Consider the following 24994-nt stretch of genomic DNA (forward strand, 5'->3'; position numbering starts at 1 on the left):
CTACCCTCAAGAAAAGACCTTTGCTATTCACCTTATGTATGCCCTTCAAGATTTTATAAACCTCTATAAAGGTCTGCCCTTAACCTCCTGCGCTCTAGCGAGAAATATCCCAGCTTAACCAGCTTCCTCTTCTAACTCAAACCCTCCAGTCCTGGTAACATCCTGGTAAATCTTTTCTGCACCCTCTCCGATTTAATAACATCCTTCCTGTAGCAGGGTGACCAGAACTGTACACAGTACTCCAAAAGTGGCCTCACCAATGTCCTGTACAACCTTGACATCACGTCCCAACTCCTGTACTCAATGATACTTTTGCCTTCATTGCTCAGACCAAATGTCTTCTTTACCACTCTGTCTACCTATGACGTAACTTTCAATGAACTATGTACCTGAACCCCTAGGTGGCTCTGTCCTATACTACTACCCAGGGCTCTACCATTAACCGTGCAAGTCCTGCCCTTATTCCGCTTACCAAAATGCAATCCTTCGTATTTATCTAAATTAAACTCAATCTGCCACTCCTCGGCCCGCTGGCACAAGTGATCAAAATCCCTTTATAATCTTAAATAATCTTCCACACTCCTATGATACAACCAATTTTGGTGTCATCCGACACCTTACTAACCAGGCCTTCTATATTCTCATTCAAATCTTTTATTATAAATAAATGACAGCAGATCCAGCACCCATCTCTGCGGAATACCATTGGTCACAGGCCTCCAGTCCGAAAAACAATCTTCCACCATCACCCTCTGTCTCCTACCATCAAGCCAATTTTGTATCCAATTTGTAAGGTCCCCCTAAATCCCATGTGATCAAACTTTATTAACCAGTCTACTATGCGGAACCTTATCAAAGGCTTTGCTAAAGTCCACGTAGGCAACACCTGTCACTCTGCCCTCATCAATCTTCTTGGTCGCATCCTCAAAATCCTCAATCAAGATTGGGAGACATGATGTCCCATGCACAAAGCCACGCTGACGATACCTAATCACTTGTTGCCTCTCCAAATACAGGGTTCGAGGGATCAGTGTTGGGGGCCTTGCTGTTTATGGTACGTATAAATAACTTAGACCTGAATATAGGAGGGCTGATCATTAAATTCATGGATAATATGAAAATTGGCAGAGTAGCAAATAGTGCGGAAGATATAGACAAGCTGATCACTGGCAAATGAAATTCAATCCTGATAAGTGTGAGGTGATGAACTTGGGTAGAACAAACCAGGCATGGGAATACATGTCCAATGGTAGAACCTTGGGAAGCACCAAGGATCAGACTGAACTTGGTGTGCACATCCTCTGATCCCTTAAGGTAACAGGACAGTTGGATAAACTGGTTGAGACAACAAACGGGATGCTTGCCTTCATTAACTGAGGCATAGATTTTAAGAGTTGGGTGGTTATGCTGGAACTATACAAAATGTTTGTTAAGCCACAGCTGGACTGTTGTGTGCAGTTCTGGAATCCACATTACAGGAGGGCTGTGATTGCACTCGAGAGGGTATAGAGGAGATTTGCTAGGATGCTGCCTGGGAAAAACAGCATTAGTTATAAAGAGAGACTGATAGACGAGAGTTGCTTTCCTTTGGTGTAGAGAAGGCTGCAGGGGGACATGATTGAGTTAAGAGGGGCATAGATAGGGTAGATAGGAAAGAGCTCTTCCCCTTGGTGGAGGTGTCAATGATGAGGGAACATAGTTTTAATTAAAAGGGCAGAAGGTTTAGAGGGGATGCAAGGAAAACATTTTTTCCCGCTCAGAGGGTGGTGGGAATCTGGAACTCGCTGCCTATAAAGGGTGGTAGAGGCAGAAACCCTCATAGCTTTTAAATAATATTTAGATATGCACTTTTGATGCCAAAGCATACAAGGTTATACGCGAAGTGCTAAAAAATATGATTAAACTAGTTACATGCTTGTCTTTGACTGGCATAGATGTGATGGGCCAAAGGGCTGTTTTTCTCTGCAGTAGACCTCTATGAATCTAGGTCTGGGAGTTAACATTTCAAATCCAGTTTCACCCTTCTTTAGAACTGTGCTTAACTGTCATACTGGACTCCCCAGAAGTAGCCAGACCAGAGCTTCTCCAGCATTCTCTTCGTTTGTGTGTCAGGTTTCCAGCATCTGCTGTGTTTTGCTTGTATAAAAGGAGCGAACAGTTATGGGGTAAGAAAGTAAGTCTCAGCTTTTTTCAAAGTAAGTAGTGAAGGAGGGTAATAAAACACTGCAAATGGCCTAGAGTATGGACTTAATTCTTCCTGTCAGATCTCAAAGTTTTATTTTCCAGAAGCTGATCTCTGGGTTCTTCTGCAGTAGATCTCTGAAAGCATTTACAAACATTTGAGTTTTGTCTAAAGATTGACAGAACAAGGGGGAGGGTGAAAATTCAAGTGAGAATAAGGTGGAATCCCTGAAATAAACAACAGTCTCTTTATATTAATCAGCTGCTGCAGAGGACGACCTGGGAAGTGTAAAAAACAACAATTCTGGAGCATTCCTGTAATCAACCTGCTTTTGTTGCTTCACGAGAGAGCCTGTGAAGAGACAGCAAGGGATTTCAGCTTACCTCCAAAAACAATTACCATCAAATGCATCATATTTACTATCAGTTTTCTGCCAAAGATACAGTTGAAGAGGGCAATAAATTTATAGCAGTAAATTCTTGTGCATACTGCTGCATTTTTCAGGCCAAAATCAAAGGGACCACCCTTAAAATTAGTCCCTTCACTTCTTACTAAAGAAAGGTTAATCATTTACACCAAGTATCCAATAATTTGGCTTACGAATAATAAAACCACTGTGCTATACAAGTTCAATGTCAGTTCAAAATAAGAGGAAATGATTCAAATTCTGCTGATATCTTCACCGAACAGTCAAACAATAATCTAACGGTCAAGTACACAAACTATACTTAAATCACAATGAGCAGAAATTGTATAACCCGAAACTCCAGATGCAAAGCTGTCAGCCCTTCCAAATGGCAAAGAAAAACATCCAGTAGAAAGACATACGATACAAGGTGAAGTTCCGGACTAACAACTCCAGGTTAGCTGAGCTCACCCTCGGTTGTCATGTGCATGTGCAAACCAATTGGAGCGGAGGTAGACCACACTATAGCCCACAATCAAGGCATACCATTATTTAACATAAAGATCTCTCTGTAAAACCCCACAAACGTGCCTAAGTCTGTGACAAAGTCAAACAATGCTGTCGGTTACAGATACAGAGAATTTATTACAGAAAACACAGTCGCTCAGTGGTTAGCACTGTTGCCTCAAAGGGCCAGGGACCTGGATTCAATTCCACCCTCAGCAAGTGTCTACGTGGAGTTTGCACATTCTCCCCATGTCTGCGTGGGTTTCCCCTGTGTGCTCCAGTTTCCTCCCACAGTCCAAAGATGTGCAGGTTAGGTGGATTGACCATGCTAAATTACCCAATAGTGTCCAGGAAAGTGTAGGTTAGATGTGTTAGCCATGGGAAATGTAGGGTTACAGGGACAAGGTAGGAGGGGGGGCCTGGGTGGGATGCTCTTCAGAGACTTGGTGTAGACTTGTTGGGGCGAATGGCCTGTTTCCACACAGGGATTCTAAAACAAGAATTGAAAAACCACAGTGCAAAGCAAAAACCTGAACACAGCGGAGGAGTGGGAGATTGCAGCCTTGAGTTTCTCGACCAACCTGAAGCACCAGGCAAAACCCTAGAACAATTTGACAATCAAAAATTCTCTCCAACAACAAAGAGAACGCAAATGGTTGTCTATCCTGACAAAGAAGCTCAGCTATTAAAATTTCAAGACAGCTTAAGCGAAAAATGTTTTAGCTTCTCAGGAAAAGAGACTGGGCCAGAAAGAGTTCGCATGCAGTGACGAATGGCTGGACCAATTCAAGACAAGACACATCACCTGCTTTAAAATAAACTGTGAAGTTGCAGCAGTTACAACAGCAATAGCAGATGATTGGCTGCAAAATAGACTTATACAGATCTGAATGAGCATGCACTAAGAGACACTTCTAACACACATGAAACCCGAATGCGTTACCTTCTTATCACAGATCGCTGTTTAACATTGAAAGATGAAACATGCAACTGTGTCAGTGAAATGGTTTACACTAATACAGATATCATCAAAAAGCTGTGACATCTTGTGATAGGACAAGAAGCCACGTTGCTTTGTGAATGAAAAGCTACTACGCAAGCAGCACCAGTCTACATACCCTCTAACATTTTTGATCAGAATAGTGGACAAAATTTATCAATGGGATTTAAAGGAAGGTGATCATCATTACAAGCAAGTGTCCTGCACATTCCACTATCACTGACATTAATAACGCCAGATGCTCTTGCTCATGATGAAGGAGATATGAAAGACAATGACAGAAGCTACAAACACCAATTACTTCTACCCCAATAACTTCAAATGGTGTATGACTGTGTAGGACACACAGACTGAGGAAGAGCCAGGTGACTGTGATGATTAGGATATTTCCATTTACTTCCAGGAGGCTGACGTGGAAATTTCAGTAGAGACAATCATGGAAACGTGCACCAATGTGGACAATACCATACCATACTAGACCTGACTGATCTGGTAATCGTGGATGAAATATGTTCTTCAATCAAGGTGCAGAAGGAGGCCAATAATCCTAAGATTCTGATGAATATCCACCTGTTTCCCTAGCTGGAATCACAAAGGCTGTAGAGATGGCCTGGGCATTTGCACTGCGGCATAAAACACAAAGTGGCTGACTGCAGTGATGGCAGATTGTACTACACACATCTGACAACAACATGCTAAGCAGAAAAAGTTTACGGAGTTTCTCCAGAGCTAGCTCTTGATATTTTTCAAAGCTGCTGCAATCCCGGCTGATGTTATTACTGGACAAGTCAGATCCCAGACTGAAATCTGACTTGGTGGACCACGTTTTGTTTTTGTTTTATTTAATGATTTTTGTGAAACACAAACACACAGTGTTGCAGATCTAGTTTAAACAATAAAACAGAAGCTTATTATGAAAAACATGATTAAATAACCTGATTTATTCTATTTTCAGAAAATACAATTTGAAAATTTCTTTTTAAAATTGAAAATATAATATTCCATCTAGCCCAACAGCATTCCCTTACAATACTCAACCACCAGAAAAAAATTCTCTATCACGTCTTTAGGTCTGGCATAACTGTTGGCTTCAATTCATGGTCTTGCGAGTTGGATAGCCTCTTCCTTAACTATTCACACAATGGAGCTAGTTTCTTAGCTTTGAATAATGCCTTCAAGGTTATAACTTGGTCTGAAACTTTCAAACTCAAATCCTTACAGAGGTCACCTTTTTCCAAGGTTTTTGAACCAACTCCTTTCTCCAGGAGGGAGCTGCTTCATATGTCTAGCTTGAAACAGGACATCTCTGAACTAAAACCAGAAGTATTCCAAGTTTTAGATGTGTCTGCTAATCAAAATCAATTCCTGATCCTTCCCACTGAAAGCAGGTAAATGCTCTTCAATGTTTACCCTGCCTGTAAAACCTTCCCTTTGCAAACAAATTACAATTACCAGTCCAGCAAGTGTCTTTCTCATACTGTTTCTTTTAAAAAAGGCCCATTTCTGAAGAAGGGTCCCGACCTGAAACGTCAGCTTTCCTGCTCCTCTGATGCTGCCTGGCCTGCTGTGTTCCTCCAGCTCCATGCTGTGCTGTCTCCAGAAATACTGACAAGCTAAGCATTAGACCACAGCCCCCTTTCAAATACATAGGCCAAAACCCACATGCAACTAGTTTGAAATAAATGGTAATGATGAATAAATGATATTAAAATATACAAAAACAATGATAAAGAAGATCTATGAAAAAAGTATTTTTCTCCCAGCATGTTCACACCTTACAATGGTACAATGGCCTGACCTTGTATAGTGAAACACTTAGTCACGTGAGATAGTTGCGAAGCAACAATTATATCTCGCAAGAGAAAGCATAACCTCACATCTTTAACAGCAAGAACATTACCATCAATAAATCCCCATTATCAACATCCAAGGGTTGATTAGAATCCCTACTGAATGAGCCACATAAATGCCATGACTATTATAGTAGGTCAGAGGAGAGTACAAGAATGAGGAAGTTTCCTGCAGTTGCACAGAGTTTTGACGAGACTATACCTGAAAGTGCTCTGTGTTGCTTTAGTCTCCATTTCTAATGAAGTATATATGTGCCATTGATTCCAGGGTTAAAAGGGTTGTCTTATGATGAGAGGGCTGTTAGTTCTCTCGAAGACTGACAGGTGATCTCAGTGAAGCATAAACAATTCTGAAGGGGCTTGAAAGGTAGACACTCAAACATTACCACTCCCATGTTGCTATATTAAAAACCCAGAAATGCCTACTTAACACTATTCTGAATGCCTCCACCAAACTGAAATGGTTGAAGACTGCAGCTTACTCTCACCTTGCCATGCAATCTCACTATTTCCATTACTGGCAGCCACTATAGCCAGTGACTAACCACTACCTATAGCCTAGCAAACCACAGCTACACGTCAACCTACTGCCAAATTACCAAATTAGGAACTTAATAGTGTATTTTCTACAGTCACTATTTCTTTTGGTTGAGGAGTGTAGAAATTTGATGTTTGCAGTTATTGAGTTTATTATTTGCACTTGAGCTCAAATTGGTGAAACTGTTAATTCAGTTTTGCAGATCAGAGATACTGATCAGAGGCTCCAAAATCACCAGCTGATTTGCCATCGTAGTGAGATTTACATCTGCAGAAGAAAAATCAGCACTGGAAAGCTATTCCCAGTGTGCTAGATCAGAGTTCTAATTTTTTTTATTCAAAACAAAATAGATTGCCATTAATTCTCAGTGGCTACCTCCTGAACAAGTAGTTTCTGCTTGTGCCGCTATACAAATGAAAAATGGATATCAACTCACCTGCCACTTAGCAACAAAATTAATGAGAATACGCCCTCAGAGAGAAATAGCACATTCAAGTGTCAGAAGCCAACCTGCAGGCTAAGTATATGCAAATAAATTACTAATTTAACAACCATTGCTAATTTTAGGAAAACAGATAGTTTATAAACTGCACAAGCAGCAGCAGTATCTCTGATCTGCAAAACTGAATTAACAGTTTCACCAATTTGTGCTCAAGTGCAAATAATAAACTCAATAACTGCAAACATCAAATTTCTACACTCCTAAACCAAAAGAAATAGTGACTGTAGAAAATACACTATTAAGTTCCTAAACTGTACAAAATATTATAAATCTAAAATTTGTTACTCCAAGCAGATCAAGAACCTAGAAAAAAAGATACAGTTAAAGACAAAGGGAACAGTTATTTGGCAGCAATTTATTCAACAAATCGTAAATCACACTATTCCTTCGGGGAGAGTTATTTCAACAGAACCACTATCATAATCACAAAGGGATAAAATTCTAATATTCTATTATGAATAATTAGTGTGATATATACTTATGTAAATATTACACTGCAATCTGCAGCTCTCAGATTGACCATTTTACATATTCAGTTATCTTATTACAATATAATCAGTAGTACAAGTAAGTCAACTGGAAATTTGTCAGCCATGGCTCAGCTGAGAGCACCACTAAAGCACAAGCCTCCAAGTTCAAATCCCACTCTAACCTTCGCAAAATCACAGCCAGTATTCCAGTGCAGTATTGAGGGAGTGCTGTACTGTTGGAGATGCAATCTCCTAGATGAAATTTTAAGCTGAGGACTTATCTGCCTGAACAGACAAATGTAAAAGATTCTATGACACTATTTTGAATAACAGCAAGGGAGTTATCCCTGCTGCCCTGGTCAATATTTATCCCTCAAACAACATGAGGGAAAACAAAAGATCATTTGGTCATTATCACATGGCTGTTTGCGGGAGTTTGCTGAGCACAAATTAGCTATACATGTTTTCTACATTACAAGAGTGACTACGCATTTGTGTGTTGCTATCGACACAAGTAAAATTTTAAAGCTGTACAACAGTCCATAATCTAAAATAGAAAAATCAATGCACCCAATTACTTATTTTCTGAAGTACAATTACACTTGTTTGGTGAGCAGACGTGGCAGATAATTTCCGTACAGTCTATTGTCACAACTAACAATGAGATGAATGACTTGCTGTTGACCGACAGAGGATGTTGGCAAGTACAACGAAATAACTTCCCTTCTTTCCAAAGACTGAAAAAGATGCTTCATGTTCATTGTGGTATAATCCCTTGTTCAAGAGCACCCACAATAAACTAGCAGCCCCTCAGTATTTCTGCCAACTCATTTTACTCATTTAAATCTCAGCAAGAGACTTGAATCCACGAGTTTTGGAATCAGAAGCAAGAAATATACTGCCAAGTGAAAATGACACTCCTCAAATCCACAATACTAATGTTTTCTATCCTGCTCAAAACATTTTTAAAAAGCCCAACCCTGTATAAAGCAGATTGTTCAAGGTTGAATACCATTCCATTCCTGGGGAGTCAGTTTTAATGAAGTTTTAATGAAGTTCCACTCCCTTGAACTTTAGTGTGTTGAAATCAAAACCTTCCTTCCATTTACTCCCTTTCTAGCCATCTATCAGGAGATGGAGAGAAACTACTTCTGACACAAGACTCAGCAAAACCAGGAGAGGTGGGCCTGTTGGAACCTGTGATTAACCAAGGAGTGGTTCCTGACCGTGGAGAGCGTAGTATAATGTATAAACATGCCATGGCATTATTGTATGTATTAAGAACTAGTGGGGAGGTGAATGCCTAGTCCTAGGAGTCGCTGGACTCTTAATCCAGAGACCTAGATAACGTTCTGGGGACCTGAGTTTGAATCCCGCCACAGGAGATGGTGGAATTTGAATTCAATAAATATCTGCAATTAAGAATCTAATGATGACCGTGAATCCATTGTCGATTGTCAGGAAAAACCCTTCTGGTTCACTAATGTCCTTTACGGAAGGACTCTGCCATCCTTAGCTGGTCTGGCCTACATGTGATTCCAGACCCACAGCAAATGTGGTTGACTCTGAACTGCCTTCTGGGCAATGAGGGATGGGCAATAAATGCCCGTTGGCCAGAGATGCCCTCATCCCGTGAATGAATAAAGAAATAAAACCTGGGAAGGAGCATCTTTTTCTGCAGTAGAATATTATAAGGGCAAAATACTCAGGATGCTGGAAAATCTGTACTAAAACAGGATGTTGGAGAAACTCAGCAGGTCTGGCAGTATCTGTGATTCATGCTTCAAGCCTGGTAATGACTATTCTTCAGAACTTCTGCTGAGGCCTGTTCAGTTTCTCTAGCATTCTCTGAACTTGTATTAGTTACTACTGTCGCCTACTAACTTATGTTTGGTTGATGCTGACTGTAGTTTGTTAAGTACAGTCAAATGTCTGAACTTGAAATCAGATAATACAATCCACTAAATCAATCACTTGGAATTCAAATCTGTTTCTAAATGCTAACGGCTTCTGAAGGGATCATAACAGATTGCATTTTTTCACCCTGCCTCTCCTTAAGATGTCCACTCTTGCCATGGTTTGTAATTTTAAATTTCTGCTAGCGCATGCACACCTTTTTCAAATAGCCATCCTCTCTCCATGAAACCAGACAGGAGGTTTTGGCAGGCAATTTCACTCTATTGCATTACAACGTAGACTTTTTCTTGTTTTATCCGATATGCACATATTGAGTAGTAATCAGCAATTTTTTTCCTGTCTCTAGTCCAAAGATATTATAAAAAAACTTTAGTGCGCCATATAGTTCATGTTTGGCGGAGATTAATTAATTCAGCACAGGGCACGGTCAGTTCATCAAATTTCTTGATCTCATGATGGACCCATTATAACCAAGTTAACCATAATCTATTGATACATATTTTTCATCATATAAAAAAAATTAAAACACTGGGAAACTGAGATATGAACCTTGATGAAGTGTTTGTGCTTTAATTTGTAGCTTGAAGTGAATACCCCACCATTTGGAAAGCTTCAATAAAACAGAAATTAGATTTTGTCTTAATTTCACAATAAGGCAGAAACAATATGTACTAGAGTGGAATTAAAGCTCACTTGCAAAGGAGAATAGCAAGATCTAATGAAGGAAGCTGTAAGAACGGCGGATGTTGTAAATCAGAAATAAGAACAGAACTTGCTGAAAAGCTCATCAGCTTTGGCAGCATCTGTGGAGAGAAATCAGAGTTAACATTTCAGGTCGAGTGACCCTTCCACAGAACTGCTCAATGAAGAAACTATCTCAGGTAGAAAAGCTGGTAATTTGAGCTTGAAAAATCTGCCAATGAGAACGCACACATGTAACTCCACAACTGCCATTTCATTAATTTGGTATGCCTTTTGCTTTATTACCATTTATCTCTGCTTTCGGTTGTTTTTATCCCATGCACTAGTCTTTGATCATGAGGTCTAGCAAGGGATTTTTCCAATAACTCACACAGTTGAAATTGGAGATCTTGGAGATGAACAACTGTTGTATACAATTACACAACAGTTCTTCAAACTCAAAATAATTTGTTGAGTAACCTTTTAGGGCATTCCTAAGAGCCATGAAATTGTACTGGTTAAATACAAGGCCGCTTTTGCTATGAAGTAGTCCATGTAATAATGCTTAAATCAATTATAAGTGACAGTTGTGTTTTGGTCTATGCCATGCGTTTGCAAACTCACGCAATTGCTATACTAACTTGTTATGTTTTTATATTAAGTTTTATTTAATTAATAATGGAGGCACATATGTTACCTCACCAAAAACAAAAGAAAATTCATCCTGTTCTCATTTTCCATTCCGGGAAACTATTAATCTTTATAGCTTTCAGATGTCAGCCCTATGCTGACATATTAAAGGGATTGGATAAATTACAGATGCAAGAATAAAGTACAAAATGTGGACAGAATCAAGAGGAAAGATTTTGGCGAACCCTGAAAGACACTAAATGTATGTAAATTTGAAGAAACAATTTTAATCAAGTATCAAAACATAAGATGTCAAAACTATAGAAAAGAAAAAAAGCACAGTCGTCACTTATCACAGCCTAATGATGCCTCAATGTACCTAGATTTCAAGAAATTCACCAGTGCTTTGTAGGCATTTTACTCACAGGAAATTCAGTCAAAGAAAAAATTGCTGAACAAGCCAACCTGAGGATTTCTAATGTCTACCTGTGAAGATGATACAACACCTCAACAGATAATTGGCACCTCCTACAATGTACACTCCCTCAGCACTTGACTGACATGCCACCTTTGCTATGTGCTTGAAATCGGGAATAGCATTTAAACCATCAAATTTACTCAGAGTTAAGTATGTTGAGCAAAACAACCACTTGACTAAGATATTTAAGCAAGTGGAGAGATTAAAATTAGGTCAATGTGTAGCAGGAACATTAGCCTGCCTTATCATTTGCTCACAAACACAGGTTCAACCACTTTTTACTGCTGAAACCTAAAAACTATTTTAAAACCACATTACAAATGACAATGCTCTTTGGAGGTACTTTTTAAAATAAAGTCACCGAAATAACATGCTAGGAAAGGCACAATAATAAAACATGCACTCTACGTCATGATATGAGCTCAAACCAATGAGAAGGACATCAAACTTAAGTGAACCTGAAATCTTCTGAAATATTCTTCTACTTCATGGTGATATGAAATTAAAGCCACTTTGGTATTGCTGAAAGTCTGGATTTCCAACACTATCATATAAAATAGGTAGCTCTTTCTTTTTTAAATTATTCTTTCATGGGATGCAAATATCATCAGTTAAGACCTGTTGCCCATCCCTAGTTGTTCTTGATGAGGGGCTTGCGAGGGCAGTTAAAAGGTAAGCTAACAAGTCTAGGCAATTTGATAGACAACTCTATTACTGTGGACTTGGAAACACCTAGGTCAGACCAGGTAATTTTTTTTTTAAAGTCACCATTTGTAGGGTTGGCCAGCATCTACTGCCTGTGCCTAGTTGTCACTGAGAAGGTAGCAGTGAGCTGCATTGTTGAACCACGACAATCTGTGTACAAATGACATTAAGAAGAAAATTCCATGATTTTGACCCAGCGTCAAGATGGTGAATGGCTTGGAGGGGAACTTGCAGGTGGTGGGTGTTCCCATGAGTCTGCTGCCCAAGTCCTTCGAAATGGAAGTGTCATAGGTTTGTAAGGTGTTGTAAGGAGCCTTAGTGAATTTCTGCAGTACTTCTTGTGAATGATACTCAATGTTGGAGGTTTGGATGTAGCGCCAATCAAGCGGACTGCTTTGTCCCGGATGGTGTCAGGCTTCGAGTGGTTTTGGAGCTCACTCACGCAAGCAAGTGGGGAGTATTCCATCAAGCTCATGGTTTGTGCCTTGTACTCCAAGCCTCTGAGCCATTCTTTGATCATTTTATGGTACAGAAGGCAGTCAATTGGCCTATCAAGTCTGTAATGGCTCCCAAAGAGTTACCCAGCTATTGCTATACTCCAACCAATCTACGAAGCCTTCCGAATTCATCACTTTCAAAAACATATCCAGCTCTCTTTTGAAACCTTCTGTGGAATCCACCTCAACCATTTTTCTCGACAGCGCATTTCAAATCCTAACAACTCTGAATAAAGATGTTTCTCATCTCACGCCTAGGTCTCTTGCAGCCACTGTATTGATATGGCCAGTCCAGTTTCTGATTAATGTAAACTCCAGAATGATGATGGTCACCCCACTGAACATTGAAGGATGGTGGTTAGAATGTCTCTTATTGGAGATGGTTGTTGCCTGGCTTTTATGTGGTGTGAATGTTACTTGCTACTTTTCAGCTCAAGCCTGTATATCGTCCAAGTCTTTTTCCACATGAAAATGGACTGTTTCAGTATGAGATGGCATGAATGGTGCTGAACATTTTTGAATCTTCAGCAAATATCCCTACCTTTGACCCTATGATGTCAGGAAGGTCATTGATGAAACAGCTGAAGATGTCTGGGCCTACAACACCCTGAGGAACTCCTGCAGATAAGATTACTAACAACCACCTTCCTATATGCCAGGTATAACTCCAATCATCAGAGAGCTCCCCCAGCTCCCAGTTTTGGTAGGCTCCTTGATGCTGCACACTGTCAAATGCAGCCTTGATTTCAAGGGTGGTCACTCTCATCTCATATGGTGGCAAATTTCCTTCCCTAAAGACATTAATGAACCACACAATTCATGGTACCACAGATGGTTACAATAATTGATGTTAGTTCAGCAGTCAACTTCAGCGAGACTAACTCTTGATACCAGATGCATTAGTTCCATTTAAATTCCATCAAATGCAGTGGTGGGATTTGAAACAATGTTCCACGGTAATAGCCTAAGCCTCTAAATTACTAGTACAAGTCTGCACCAAGTCTCATCACACAATCACGTTTCACAAATAGGCTCATTTGCATTTCATCGGTATAGTGAATCTTGCTCACTGTGGTACATATTAAGGAAGTGCTGATGTTGGGGCCACAGAAGTCATGACCTGCTTCAGGCAGGTGGCTTCTCAAACTAGCTGCACCACTGCTAGCAAAAGCATATGGTTGCAACTGGTCCTGAATGCCATAGACCTCCATTTTTTTGGATTGAGAGTGAACTACATTATCCATGGGTGGACAATGTTTATTTATTATAGTTCACCTGGATAGGCATGTTCACTTGTTCCCCTTCCTCCAACCCTTTCTCTCACTGTACCAGGATGATTCCGTTAACCAAATTTTAGTGTGTGCCCCATTACTGTAGTGCAGGCACCGTGTTTTCAAAACAGATATCATGTAAACTTTGTATAAAGTCTTTGTAAAATTTATCAACACAAAATGCAAGTGGTCATCAACAAACAACTGGTGCTTCCAACACTAAATAAATTAACAATTTCCACAACGTAGATAAAAAAAATCTTCTGACTTTGGTACAAAATCACTTAACTATTGTAATCAAAACTAAAACAAAACAAGCAAACAGAAAAGATTCTGCCAACGCTGGCGAAATTCAAAAACATTTTATGATTTGTGAACAATGACATTTTTTTACATATATTCAGCACAGGTGCAGGTTGCATTAAGTTTATGATTGGCTTTTTTGCATTGGAATGATGCTGGGAGTGGTGGCAGCTAATGAATTTACACCATGATCTCACAAATACCAATGAACAGGCAGGTGACTTGTTTTGGAGGAGTAGTTTAGGAGATAATTGATGGCCAAGATACTGTGATAACTCAACTGCTCTTCTTTGAAAACTGCTATGGGATCTTCTAATTCATCCATCTGAAGATAGCACCTCTCTCAGTACATCATTGCTGCACTGGAATACTAGCTTAAATTATGAGCTCACATTTTTCCCCCTTGTTTTTAGGATATGAGCATTGCTAACAAGGCCAGCATTTCTGAAATGAGGTTTGAATCCTCAAGCTTTTTGGGCGAGTTTGCAATTACTCATTGACATCTAACATAAATAATAGGTAAATAATTCCAAATCTTTGATGAAAACTGCCAAGTAATGTAAAATATGCTATGTTGATGCAGCTTTAATCTGGCTCACCAATATCTTTTAGCGAAGGAAATCTGCCATCCTCACTTGGGTCTGGCCGACACGTGAATCCAGACCCAAAGTGATATGGTTGACCCTTAACTGCCATCTGGGCAATTAGGGCTGGATTATACATGTTGGTCTAGCCAGCAACACACTCATCCTGTGAATAAATTTTAAAACAAAAGTACTGTACAGCTTTGGATTGCTTCTTACTTTGGTTGGACCCTCAGCATGCAACTCTTATACCTATCACGTTATTCTAGCCATTTGGATTTTCTCCAGCACCACTTTACTTTTAATTTTTGTAATTATCTCTCTGCCTCAATTAATCAGATTAAAAGGTCATCTCTTCACTTGTTATTGAGCTATTGAAACTTTATTCACACCGTCTGACACTTTCGGTCACCTGCAGAGACCTATTATTCAGCCTGTCAACACTCCATTCACACCATCAGTATGATATTTTGATCTCTCTGCCTGTAAATTCTGTGCCCATGTGCTTCCCTCTCACTTCACTTGATGAAGGAGCAGTGCTGTGAAAGCATGTGATTTCAAATAAACCTGTTGGACTATAACCTGGTGTCGTGTGACTTCTGACCTTGTCCACCCCAGTCCAACATCAGCACCTCCGCATTAAGTACGGCAGAAGGTGAAAGGTGGTTTTTCGCAAGCATCAGTGCTGCTCACACCAGATTATAAAATGATTCAGTGGTCCTGGAGAAGGTGTGAAGATTTACAAGGATGACATCAGAAATGTAGGGTATACGCATCAGGAAAGGACTGACAGGCTGGGTTACATCTCCCTTGAAAAAGACTGAATAATAGAGGTTTCTAAAATTATGAAAAGTCTTGATCGAATGCACAAGGCTCGAATGTTTCCTCTTGTGAGGAAGTGAATACCTAGAGACCAATGATACAAAATAGTCACCAAGAAATCCAACTGGGAATTCAGAAGGAACATTTCCACCCAAAGAATGCTAAGAATGTGGAACTTATTACCAGAAGTTGTAGTTGAAGCTAATATATCGATGTATTTAAGTGGCTGCCATACAAGCAAACAAGGGAAAAGGAAACAGATGACAAGCATGACAGCATTAAATGATAAAAGATGAGAGGAGTTTCGAGTGGAGGAGAAACAGTGGCATTGATGGCTCATGCCAAATTGTCCATTTCTGTCCCATATATCCTATGCATGTCTATGTGACTGATTTGGTGTGGATAATTGCTGAACCAATGCATTCTTTAATGAAAAGGAAGGAACAGAAATAAACACTCAATTGAAAGATGTAGAAGAGAAACGTAGGAGCTCAAATATGTAACTCAAAAGTAGAACAGCATTTACAGCACAAAAGCTGGTCTAGATCTTGTCAATAGGGGTATACTGTAAATATGCTAAGTTTATTCAATTAGTCAGGACATGTTTCAGTACTAAATGCAGCTTTGGACAGAAAACATTGCATATTTCGAATGTAATTTGGATATCCAGCACAATTAGAGAAGGATGGCATGTCTTGGACTGAATTAGCATACAGACAGAATAACCATTAGGAGCCAAATTGCCAACTCCTTTGCTATAAAGATCTCTCATTCTGCGGTTTTTAAAGTATTTGGTAGCTTATCCACAAAATTAAAACTGCTGTGGTTTATTTATGCATTTTATTCTAATAGATCATCAAAAGAGCTTGATTCCAATCAGCTAAAATCACTAACAGAGGTGAAAGAATTGGAGTTGTGATTGATTTATAGCTCTGAGAAGTCGGGCTTGTTGTGCTTGTGCGTGTGTCGAGGTAGTGTCCATGGTAATTTTTTGATGAGCAACTCTGCTGTCAGAATATTCTTCTGAAGATCCACATCACCAGACTACAGCTAACAGAGAAATTGGACAGTGTGACTCCACTGCTGTGCTGTACCATGAAAGCAAATTTTCATTTTTTAGGAGGGGCAACCTCAAGCTTGGCTAAGGAGAAGTATATGGAGAGGGGTGCAGTTTATACGGTTAAAGGCAAAGCTATCAACAACAATGCATGAGGAAGAATGCTCCTCAGACTCATCCTTCTGTATAACAGTTAAGAAGGAGACTGCTAGCAGTTATAAAGATGAGGAGGGCAAAGCCAAGAAGTGACTGAAACATGATCTTATGTAAAATCCAAAGAAAATGACCTGAAAAACACACTACAGTGCAAGCTTCCCCTACATTAAAATGTTTGAGAATACTATCATGAAAGGCTTATTGTATCTTCCTCCTTCATACTTACGGCTCAATAGAGATTTCAGGGTTGGCCAAAAACAAGCTGCAGATATTGTCAAAAGATGCAACCATAACATATAACATGAAGGACACTAATTTTTCTTCTGCCCAAGATGAAATTCTATTTTCACTGTACTCCATGGGGCAAAACAGTTGACAATAGACTGACTCAAAGTTGCATTTGTCAAAAGAAGTGGTTAAAAGGCCTGCAGGCCATTTACAGTGGTTAATTAAAATCAATGTTTTGGGGTCAGTTACACTTACAGTGCCATGAGCTATTTTGGAACACTTCAGATATGGCATATTGAGCAAACTTGATTTACAAGAAAAAGTCTGAAATATTCAAGCAACCACAAGAGGTAAAACCTTTTTAAACTGTTTTAGCCACAAGAGTTACTAACGAATAAAATCAAAATACTGTGGATACCAGAGGTTTGAAACAAAGACAGAGAATGTGGTCAAAATATTCTTCTGAACAGAGTCATACTAGACTCTAATACAAACTCTCCACAGATGCTGCCAGGCCACAGCATTCGCTGTGCTGTTCTTGACACTGATGAATTGTCTGGTTTAGAGTACAATGAACTTTTCACGGAATATTTACAGCATATATAGCCAAAACATGAAATCACTTGGAATTATCACATGGAAAAATGATTTTAGATTATAATTGTACTGTATAGGCAATGTTGTCCAGAGGCTTTTCAGCACACTGGTACCAGTAAAATAATGGACATTAACACTGTCAACTAATGAAGTTTAATGATGCCACATCCTTTTTCATGGTTAGCACTGCTGCCTCACAGCGTCACGGACCCAAGTTCGATTCCACCCACGGGTGACTGTCTGTGTAGAGTTTGCACGTTCTCCTGGGGTGCTCCAGTTTCCTCCCACAGTCCAAAGATGTGCAGTGTAGGTGGATTGCCCATATAAATTGCCCATAGTGTGCAGGGACGTTCACGTTAGGTGGGTTAGACATGGAAAATGCAGGAGTAGGGGAATGGGTCTGGGTGGGATCGTCTTCAAAGAACAAAGAAAATTACAGACAGGAACAGGCCCTTCAGCCCTTCAAGCCCGCGCCGATCCAGATCCTCTATCTAAATCCGTCGCCTATTTTCCAAGGATCTGTATCCCTCTGCTCCCTGCCCATTCATGTATCTGTCTAGATACATCTTAAATGACGCTATCGTGCCCGCCTCTACCACCTCCGCTGGCAACGCGTTCCAGGCACCCACCACCATCTGTGTAAAGAACTTCCCACGCATATCTCCCTTAAACCTTTCCCCTCTCACCTTGAAATCGTGACCCCTAGTAATTGAGTCCCCCACTCTGGGGAAAAAGCTTCTTGCTATCCACCCTGTCTATACCTCTCATGATTTTGTAGACCTCAATCAGGTCCCCCCATCAACCTCCGTCTTTCTAATGTAAATAATCCTAATCTACTCAACCTCTCTTCATAGCTAGCGCCCTCCATACCAGGCAACATCCTGGTGAACCTCCTCTACACCCTCTCCAAAGCATCCACATCCTTTTGGTAATGTGGCGACCAGAACTGTACGCAGTATTCCAAACGTGGTCGAGCCAAAGTCCTATACAACTGTAACATGACCTGCCAACTCTTGTACTCAATACCCCATCCGATGAATGAAAGCATGCCGTACGTCCTCTTGACCACTCTATCCACCTGCGTTGCCACCTTCAGGGTACAATGGACCTGAACACCCAGATCTCTCTGTGCATCAATTTTTCCCAGGGCATTTCCATTTACCGTATAGTTCGCTCTTGAATTGGATCTTCCAAAATGCATCACCTCGCATTTGCCGGGATTGAACTCCATCTGCCATTTCTCCGCCCAACTCTCCAATCTATCTATATTCTGCTGCATTCTCCGACAGTCCCCTTCACTAACCGCTACTCCACCAATCTTAGAGTAATCTGCGAACTTGCTAATCAGACCATCTATACCTTCCTCCAGATCATTTAATGTATATCACAAACAACAGTGGTCCCAACACGGATCCCTGTGGAACACCACTGGTCACAGTTCTCCATTTTGAAAAACTCCCTTCCACTACAACCCCCTGTCTCCTGTTGCCCAGCCAGTTCTCTATCCATCTAGCTAGTACACCCTGGACCCCATGCGACTTCACTTTCTCCATCAGCCTACCATGGGGAACCTTATCAAACGCCTTACTGAAATCCATGTATATGACATCTACAGCCCTTCCCTCATCTATCAACTTTGTCACTTCCTCAAAGAATTCTATCAAGTTGGTAAGACATGACCTTCCCTGCACAAAACCATGCTGCCTATCACTAATAAGCCCATTTTCTTCCAAATGTAAATAGATCCTATCCCTCAGTATCTTCTCCAGCAGCTTCCCCACCACTGACGTCAGGCTCACCGGTCTATAATTACCTGGATTATCCTTGCTACCCTTCTTAAACAAGGGGACAACATTAGCAATTCTCCAGTCCTCCGGGACCTCACCCGTGATCAAGGATGCTGCAAAGATATCTGTTAAGGCCCCAGCTATTTCATCTCTCGCGTCCCTCAGTAACCTGGGATAGATCCCATCTGGACCTCGGGACTTGTCCACCCTAATGCCTTTTAGAATACCCAACACTTCCCCCCTCCTTATGCCGACTTAACCTAGAGTAATCAAACATCTATCCTTAACCTCAACATCCGTCATGTCCCTCTCCTGAATACCGACGCAAAGTACTCATTAAAAATCTCACTCATTTTCTCTGACTCCTCGCATAACTTCCCTCCTTTGTCCTGGAGTGGGCCAACCCTTTCTCTGGTTACCCTCTTGCTCCTTATGTACGAATAAAAGGCTTTGGGATTTTCCTTAACCCTGTTTGCTAAAGATATTTCATGACCCCTTTTAGCCCTCTTAATTCCTCGTTTCAGATTGGTCCTATTTTCCCCATATTGTTCCGAAGCTTCCTCTGTTTTCAGTCGCCTAGACCTTATGTATGCTTCCTTTTTCCTTTGCTAGTCTCTCAATTTCACCTGTCATCCATGGTTCCCTAATCTTGCCCTATCTATCCCTCATTTTCACAGGGACATGTGTGTCCTGCTCTCTAATCAACCTCTTTTTAAAAGCCTCCTACATATCAAATGTGGATTTACCCTCAAACAGCTGCTCCCAATCCACATTCCTCAGCTCCTGTCCAATCTTGCTATACTTGGCCCTTCCCCAATTTAGCACTCTTCTTTTAGGACCACTCTCGTCTTTGTCCATGAGTATTCTCAACTTACGGAATTGTGATCACTATTCCCAAAGTAATCCCCTACTGAAATTTCAACCACCTGGCCGGGCTCATTCCCCAACACCAGGTCCAGTATGGACTTGTTGGGTTGAATGGCCTGTTTCCACACTGTAGGGACTCTATGACTCTATAATATACTTTGGATGTAATATTACTTGCTCTCACTGCGAGTGATCTGTTAACAACACGACTGTAGTAGTACGTGACAGCTCAAAATGGCCACTACTTAATATATAACATGGAATACTGAAGTTGACACCCAACATTAGGCTTCATTGAAAACTCAGCAGTTAACATGAAGGACATGACAAAATTCCACAGGAAGAACAAGCTTTGTAAGAGAGTGTATCAAATGAAACTTTCAAACCACTTTTAATAGTGTCAAGTGTATATATAAAGCATTCACACACAGAATTATGGCATTCTGGTGACTTCCAAGCTTCTGCACTGCTATGAGAAGATGCAAAATGGAATCCCACATATTAATTACAAAGGGAATGCTTACTCCTAGGTTTCTCCTGCCCATCAGTTTGAAGCGGTCTTGGTTCAGTCCTAGAATGAAATCCCTTTTTGTGATCAGTGTGGAACACGGGTGGAAGAAAAGACAGGGTGCAGTATCTTGAGAAGAAGCTAACTGCAAAACTTATCACTTTTAATACAACATGGTGCTGAGCTGGAGAGTTTTACGCGTAGATTTTAAAGTATCAATACTGTTCACTGGTGTGAACCATTTTTTATTACTAACTGGGATATATTATTTTAAATGTTACTCTTACTTTCAATTATTTTGGTATGAAAGGGGACAGTGGCATCTTGAACATTTGATTAAATAATATTATGAGTAGTTGTACATAATATTTGTCAAAATAACCTTATTACCCTTACCTTGTCTCTGGGTTATAGCCTAGTATATAAAAAAATTGGTCCGGTCGTGGCTTAAACTCTCTGGCAGCAAATATGTCAGAAAAATGTATAATATTGCATTTCCCTCTGCAAGGAAAAAAAAAATCATTGATGTTACCACAAAATATTTGAAAACCAATTCACATTTCAATCTTTGTAGTTTTATTCAAACAAACCATCACATTAATTTCTCAAACTTGCCTGAGTGCTGCTGCATGGTAGGTGTCTACATAATCCGAAATGAAGAGTTCCCGACTCCTAATTACTGGGTCTGTGATCACAAGCTCACGGCCAGAATCTACAGGAAATGTAATTATTATGTCCATGAATGATTTCCACTTACTTATTTATTTTGAATATTCAGATGGAGGATAAATGTTAAAAATGCTAATATAATTGAACACGAGAAAAATCAATAGAACTATCTAAGTTGAAGATTTGTGACAATTTTATGACAGATGGAAGTAATTTGAAAATAAAGAACTTCGTCAAAGAAAAACACAATAACAAAGTCCAATCAGAAGTGATTATGACGTGGTAGCTTTGAGCCTGAATGAAATCTGTGCTGGAATTCTTCCAGCCACAATATTTTACTATCTCTGTCCCTTATAAATGTCCACTTACAATTTTATGTGGCAATTTTGTCACATTTTTTCCCCAATGTGTCATCATTAACTCTACTCTTTTTGCTCTAAGTAGCTCACAAATACTACTGATTCTGAGCAAATTTAATTCTTTACTAAACCTCAATTTTCCATACCTATTTGATTGAAAAAGACAAAATTATCCAATTAGACTTTGAAGTTAGGCAACCATAATTATGCTAAATTTGCATTTAAAATGTTCAACATGGTGCTAAAATATATTATTTTGAAGGATTAAAAACTCTTCTCATCAAATATTCCCTTGGTATTAATGTTCAATTTTAAAAATATCATTTACGAGATCATCCTATGATCACAACGAAATGTATCTGACTTCTTGTTTTAAAAAATGGAGCTCCATTCCCAGCAAATATTTCACACTTCCCAATCTCACTTTCCATTCCCTCAATATTGTCCTTGCAATTAATCAATTGGAGGCAAATAATGTTGCCCTCTACATGATAATCTTAGCCAAGACTGATCTTCATTCAGAGTCAGCTTTTACAGTCCGTACTTAAACTGGCCTTCATTTATATTGTTAAGTAAAACGTTAACAACTTGAGAGGCACAATTTCTTCTTTTTGTGCGCATCTCACCATGTGAGGTTGAGTTCTAACAATTTTATTCCCTCAATATGGGAAGTAGAATTAATGGTATGCAGAACAAAATGGTGACAGTAGCAAATCCAGCCACAATATCATCTAGTATCTAAATTAGCCCAGTCACAAAACCTACTTGAGACAATGGCTGTAGTTCAAGCCAAGACTGTACCCCAAACCTAATTGGCATAACAGGTTGATAAAGATGATAAGGAAGGAGAGTTACCACAGCAAGTATATAACTCCTTTCCAACCCAGTATTTAAGAAGTGCAAAAAATATTGAATTCATCACTGTATCTAATAATTTGGAATGAACTATAGCAGAAGAGAGAAGTAAAAGTCAGGGAAAATCTGTGCAATGGTGACTGTAATATGTTTGACGGTGACAAATGAAAAGGACATAAAGCATGATAAAAGATCAGCATACAAGTCTGGAGAATGAAAGTTTTGAGAAGTTCATGTACTAGATCCTGGAAAAATGGTCAATACTGGCAAAAAATGATAATGAACAGCAATAGAAAACATTTAAAATAATATTCAAGAGTCCAGAAAAAACACTAATAAAGTAAACCGTCAACATGGTGAATGAAGATATAAGGAAGCAATTGAGTGTAAGGATAAATAATGACTTGAGAAGGTGAAGTGAAACCATGAAATAAAATTGTCAAAAAACACGCAATATATGACCCAAAATTGGTGGTGCAACAGACAGTGAAGATCGTTATCTCAGAGTACAACGGAACCTTGATCGGATGGGCCAATGGGTTGAGGAGTGGCAGATGGAGTTTAATTTAGATAAATGTGAGGTGTTGCATTTTCATAAGGCAAATCTGGGGAGGACTTGTACAGTTAATGGTAGGGCCTTGGGGAGTGCTGCCAAACAAAGAGACCTAGAGGTGCGGGTTCATAATTCCTTGAAAGTGGAGTCGCAGGTAAACGGTAGTGATGGAGGCATTTGGTACGCTTGCCTTCATTGGTCAGCGCATTGAGTATAGGAGTTTGGACATCATGTTGCAGCTGTACAGAATATTGGAGAGGCCACTTTTAGAATACTGCCTTCAATTCTGGCCTCCCTGCTATAGGAAAGATGTTGTGAAACTTTAAAGGGCGCAGAAAAGATCTACAAGGATATTGCTGAGATTGGGGGAGTTTGAGCTACAGGAGGAAGCCAAATAGGCTGGGGCTTATTTCCTTGGAGTGTTGGAGGCTGAGGGGTGACCTTATAGAGGTTTATAAAATCATGAGGGGCATAGATAGGGTAAATAGACAAGGTCTTTTTCCTAGGGTAGGTGAGTCCAAAACTAGAGGGCATAGGTTTAAGGTGAGAAGGGAAAGATTTAAGAAGGACCTGATGGGCTACTTTTCACGCAGAGGGTGGTGTATATGGAATGAGCTGCCAGAGGTGGTGGCAGCAGTGGGTACAATGACAACATTTAAAAGGCATCTGGATGGGTATATGAATAGGAAGGGTTTCGAGGGCTATGGGCTAAATGCTGGCAAGTGGGACTCGATCAGTTTAGGATATCCGATTGGCATGGACGAGTTGGACCAAAGGGTCTGTTTTCATGCTGTATAAATCTGAGAATAACTGATTTGTTATAGTGGCTGCATTAATACACGCTGAAAATTTTTTTAATGAAGTTGAGATGGAGAAAAAGCCCACTAAGGGACAGACAGGCTAAAGTCACAAGTCGTGATAACAAAATGACCAAAATTTACAACAAGTACTTCGTTTCAGTGCATTCCAGGGAGACAGATCAGGTGAACATAGCATTACAGGATGATATTAGAAATGATATAACCTCATTTAGAATAAAACGATGAGAAATATTAAATAATTAAATTCACACCAGATAAATGTCCTAGGCTGATGGAAATACGTCCACACATTTTAAAAGAATATCGAAACGACATCAGAGGCACAAATAGGTCATTTGAAAAAGCAGAGCCAGAAAACTGATAGGCAGTTAATGTCACAACTCTGTACAAAGGAGGATAGCTTGGACAGAGGGTCTGTAGACTGGTCGGCTTAACTTCAGAGTAAAAAGAGCAAAAAATAGAGGTAAAGAGTAACCATTCAGGGTAGCAGTTGGTTAAAATGGGGGTGTGTCACAAGAGTCACTTCTGGCACCACAATTGTTCACAAGTCACATTAACAATTTGAACTTGTGGAATGAAAACCATAATTTCCAAATTCATGGATGGCACCAATTGAAGAGTCGGGTCATTAATAAACTTGCAAGATGGGCACATAATTGGAAAATAAATTTAAGGAAAATATAAGGTCTCACAAATTGGTAAGAAATACAAGGATGTCACATGACTTGGAAAATAAGTTATACGAGATTGAAGATCAAAGGGATCTGGGAGAAAAAATGCACATATCACTCAAAGTAGGTTATCAAGGCCATAAAAACAAACCAAGTTCCAGAGTTTATTTCTAGAGGGATTGAATTGGAAAAGAGAAGTTATGCTAAACTCATGTTGAACTTTGATTGGACTGAAGGAAAGAGAGGCACTTGAGGGGGTAAAAATGGATTTACAGGGTTGATACCAGAAATAATATATCAGAAAATAATGAACTGTGGCTTTTTAAAGAGAATAGGTGATTGGTGGGATGACCTGAAACATTAAATATATGAAAAGTTTTGCTACAGTATTTGCATTTGTGGGGAAGTATAGAACCTGTGGTCATCAATCTAGAATAACAAACAAGAAATCAAATAGAACATTCAAAAAGGAAGCTCTTTACAGAGCGAGAGAGAGAGAGAGAGGGAGAGAGAGGGAGGAATG

The 24994-nt window shown here is 39.8% G+C and overlaps 1 protein-coding gene across 2 annotated transcripts in view; it reads right to left on the bottom strand.

Moving 5' to 3' along the window:
- LOC109919782 (arginine-glutamic acid dipeptide repeats protein-like) overlaps positions 1-24994 on the bottom strand; it is a 245923-nt gene that overhangs the window by 66503 nt on the left and 154426 nt on the right. For both annotated transcript variants that reach the window (XM_048615258.1, XM_048615257.1), the window contains 2 exons: positions 21159-21255; positions 20940-21044 (listed from right to left, as the gene is read on the bottom strand). In XM_048615258.1, the coding sequence (XP_048471215.1) occupies positions 20940-21044; positions 21159-21255 (202 nt within the window). The remainder of the gene's footprint in view (positions 1-20939; positions 21045-21158; positions 21256-24994) is intronic.

Source organism: Rhincodon typus, chromosome 31, assembly GCF_021869965.1.
Source record: "Rhincodon typus isolate 14 chromosome 31, sRhiTyp1.1, whole genome shotgun sequence".
Taxonomy (NCBI): domain Eukaryota; kingdom Metazoa; phylum Chordata; class Chondrichthyes; order Orectolobiformes; family Rhincodontidae; genus Rhincodon; species Rhincodon typus.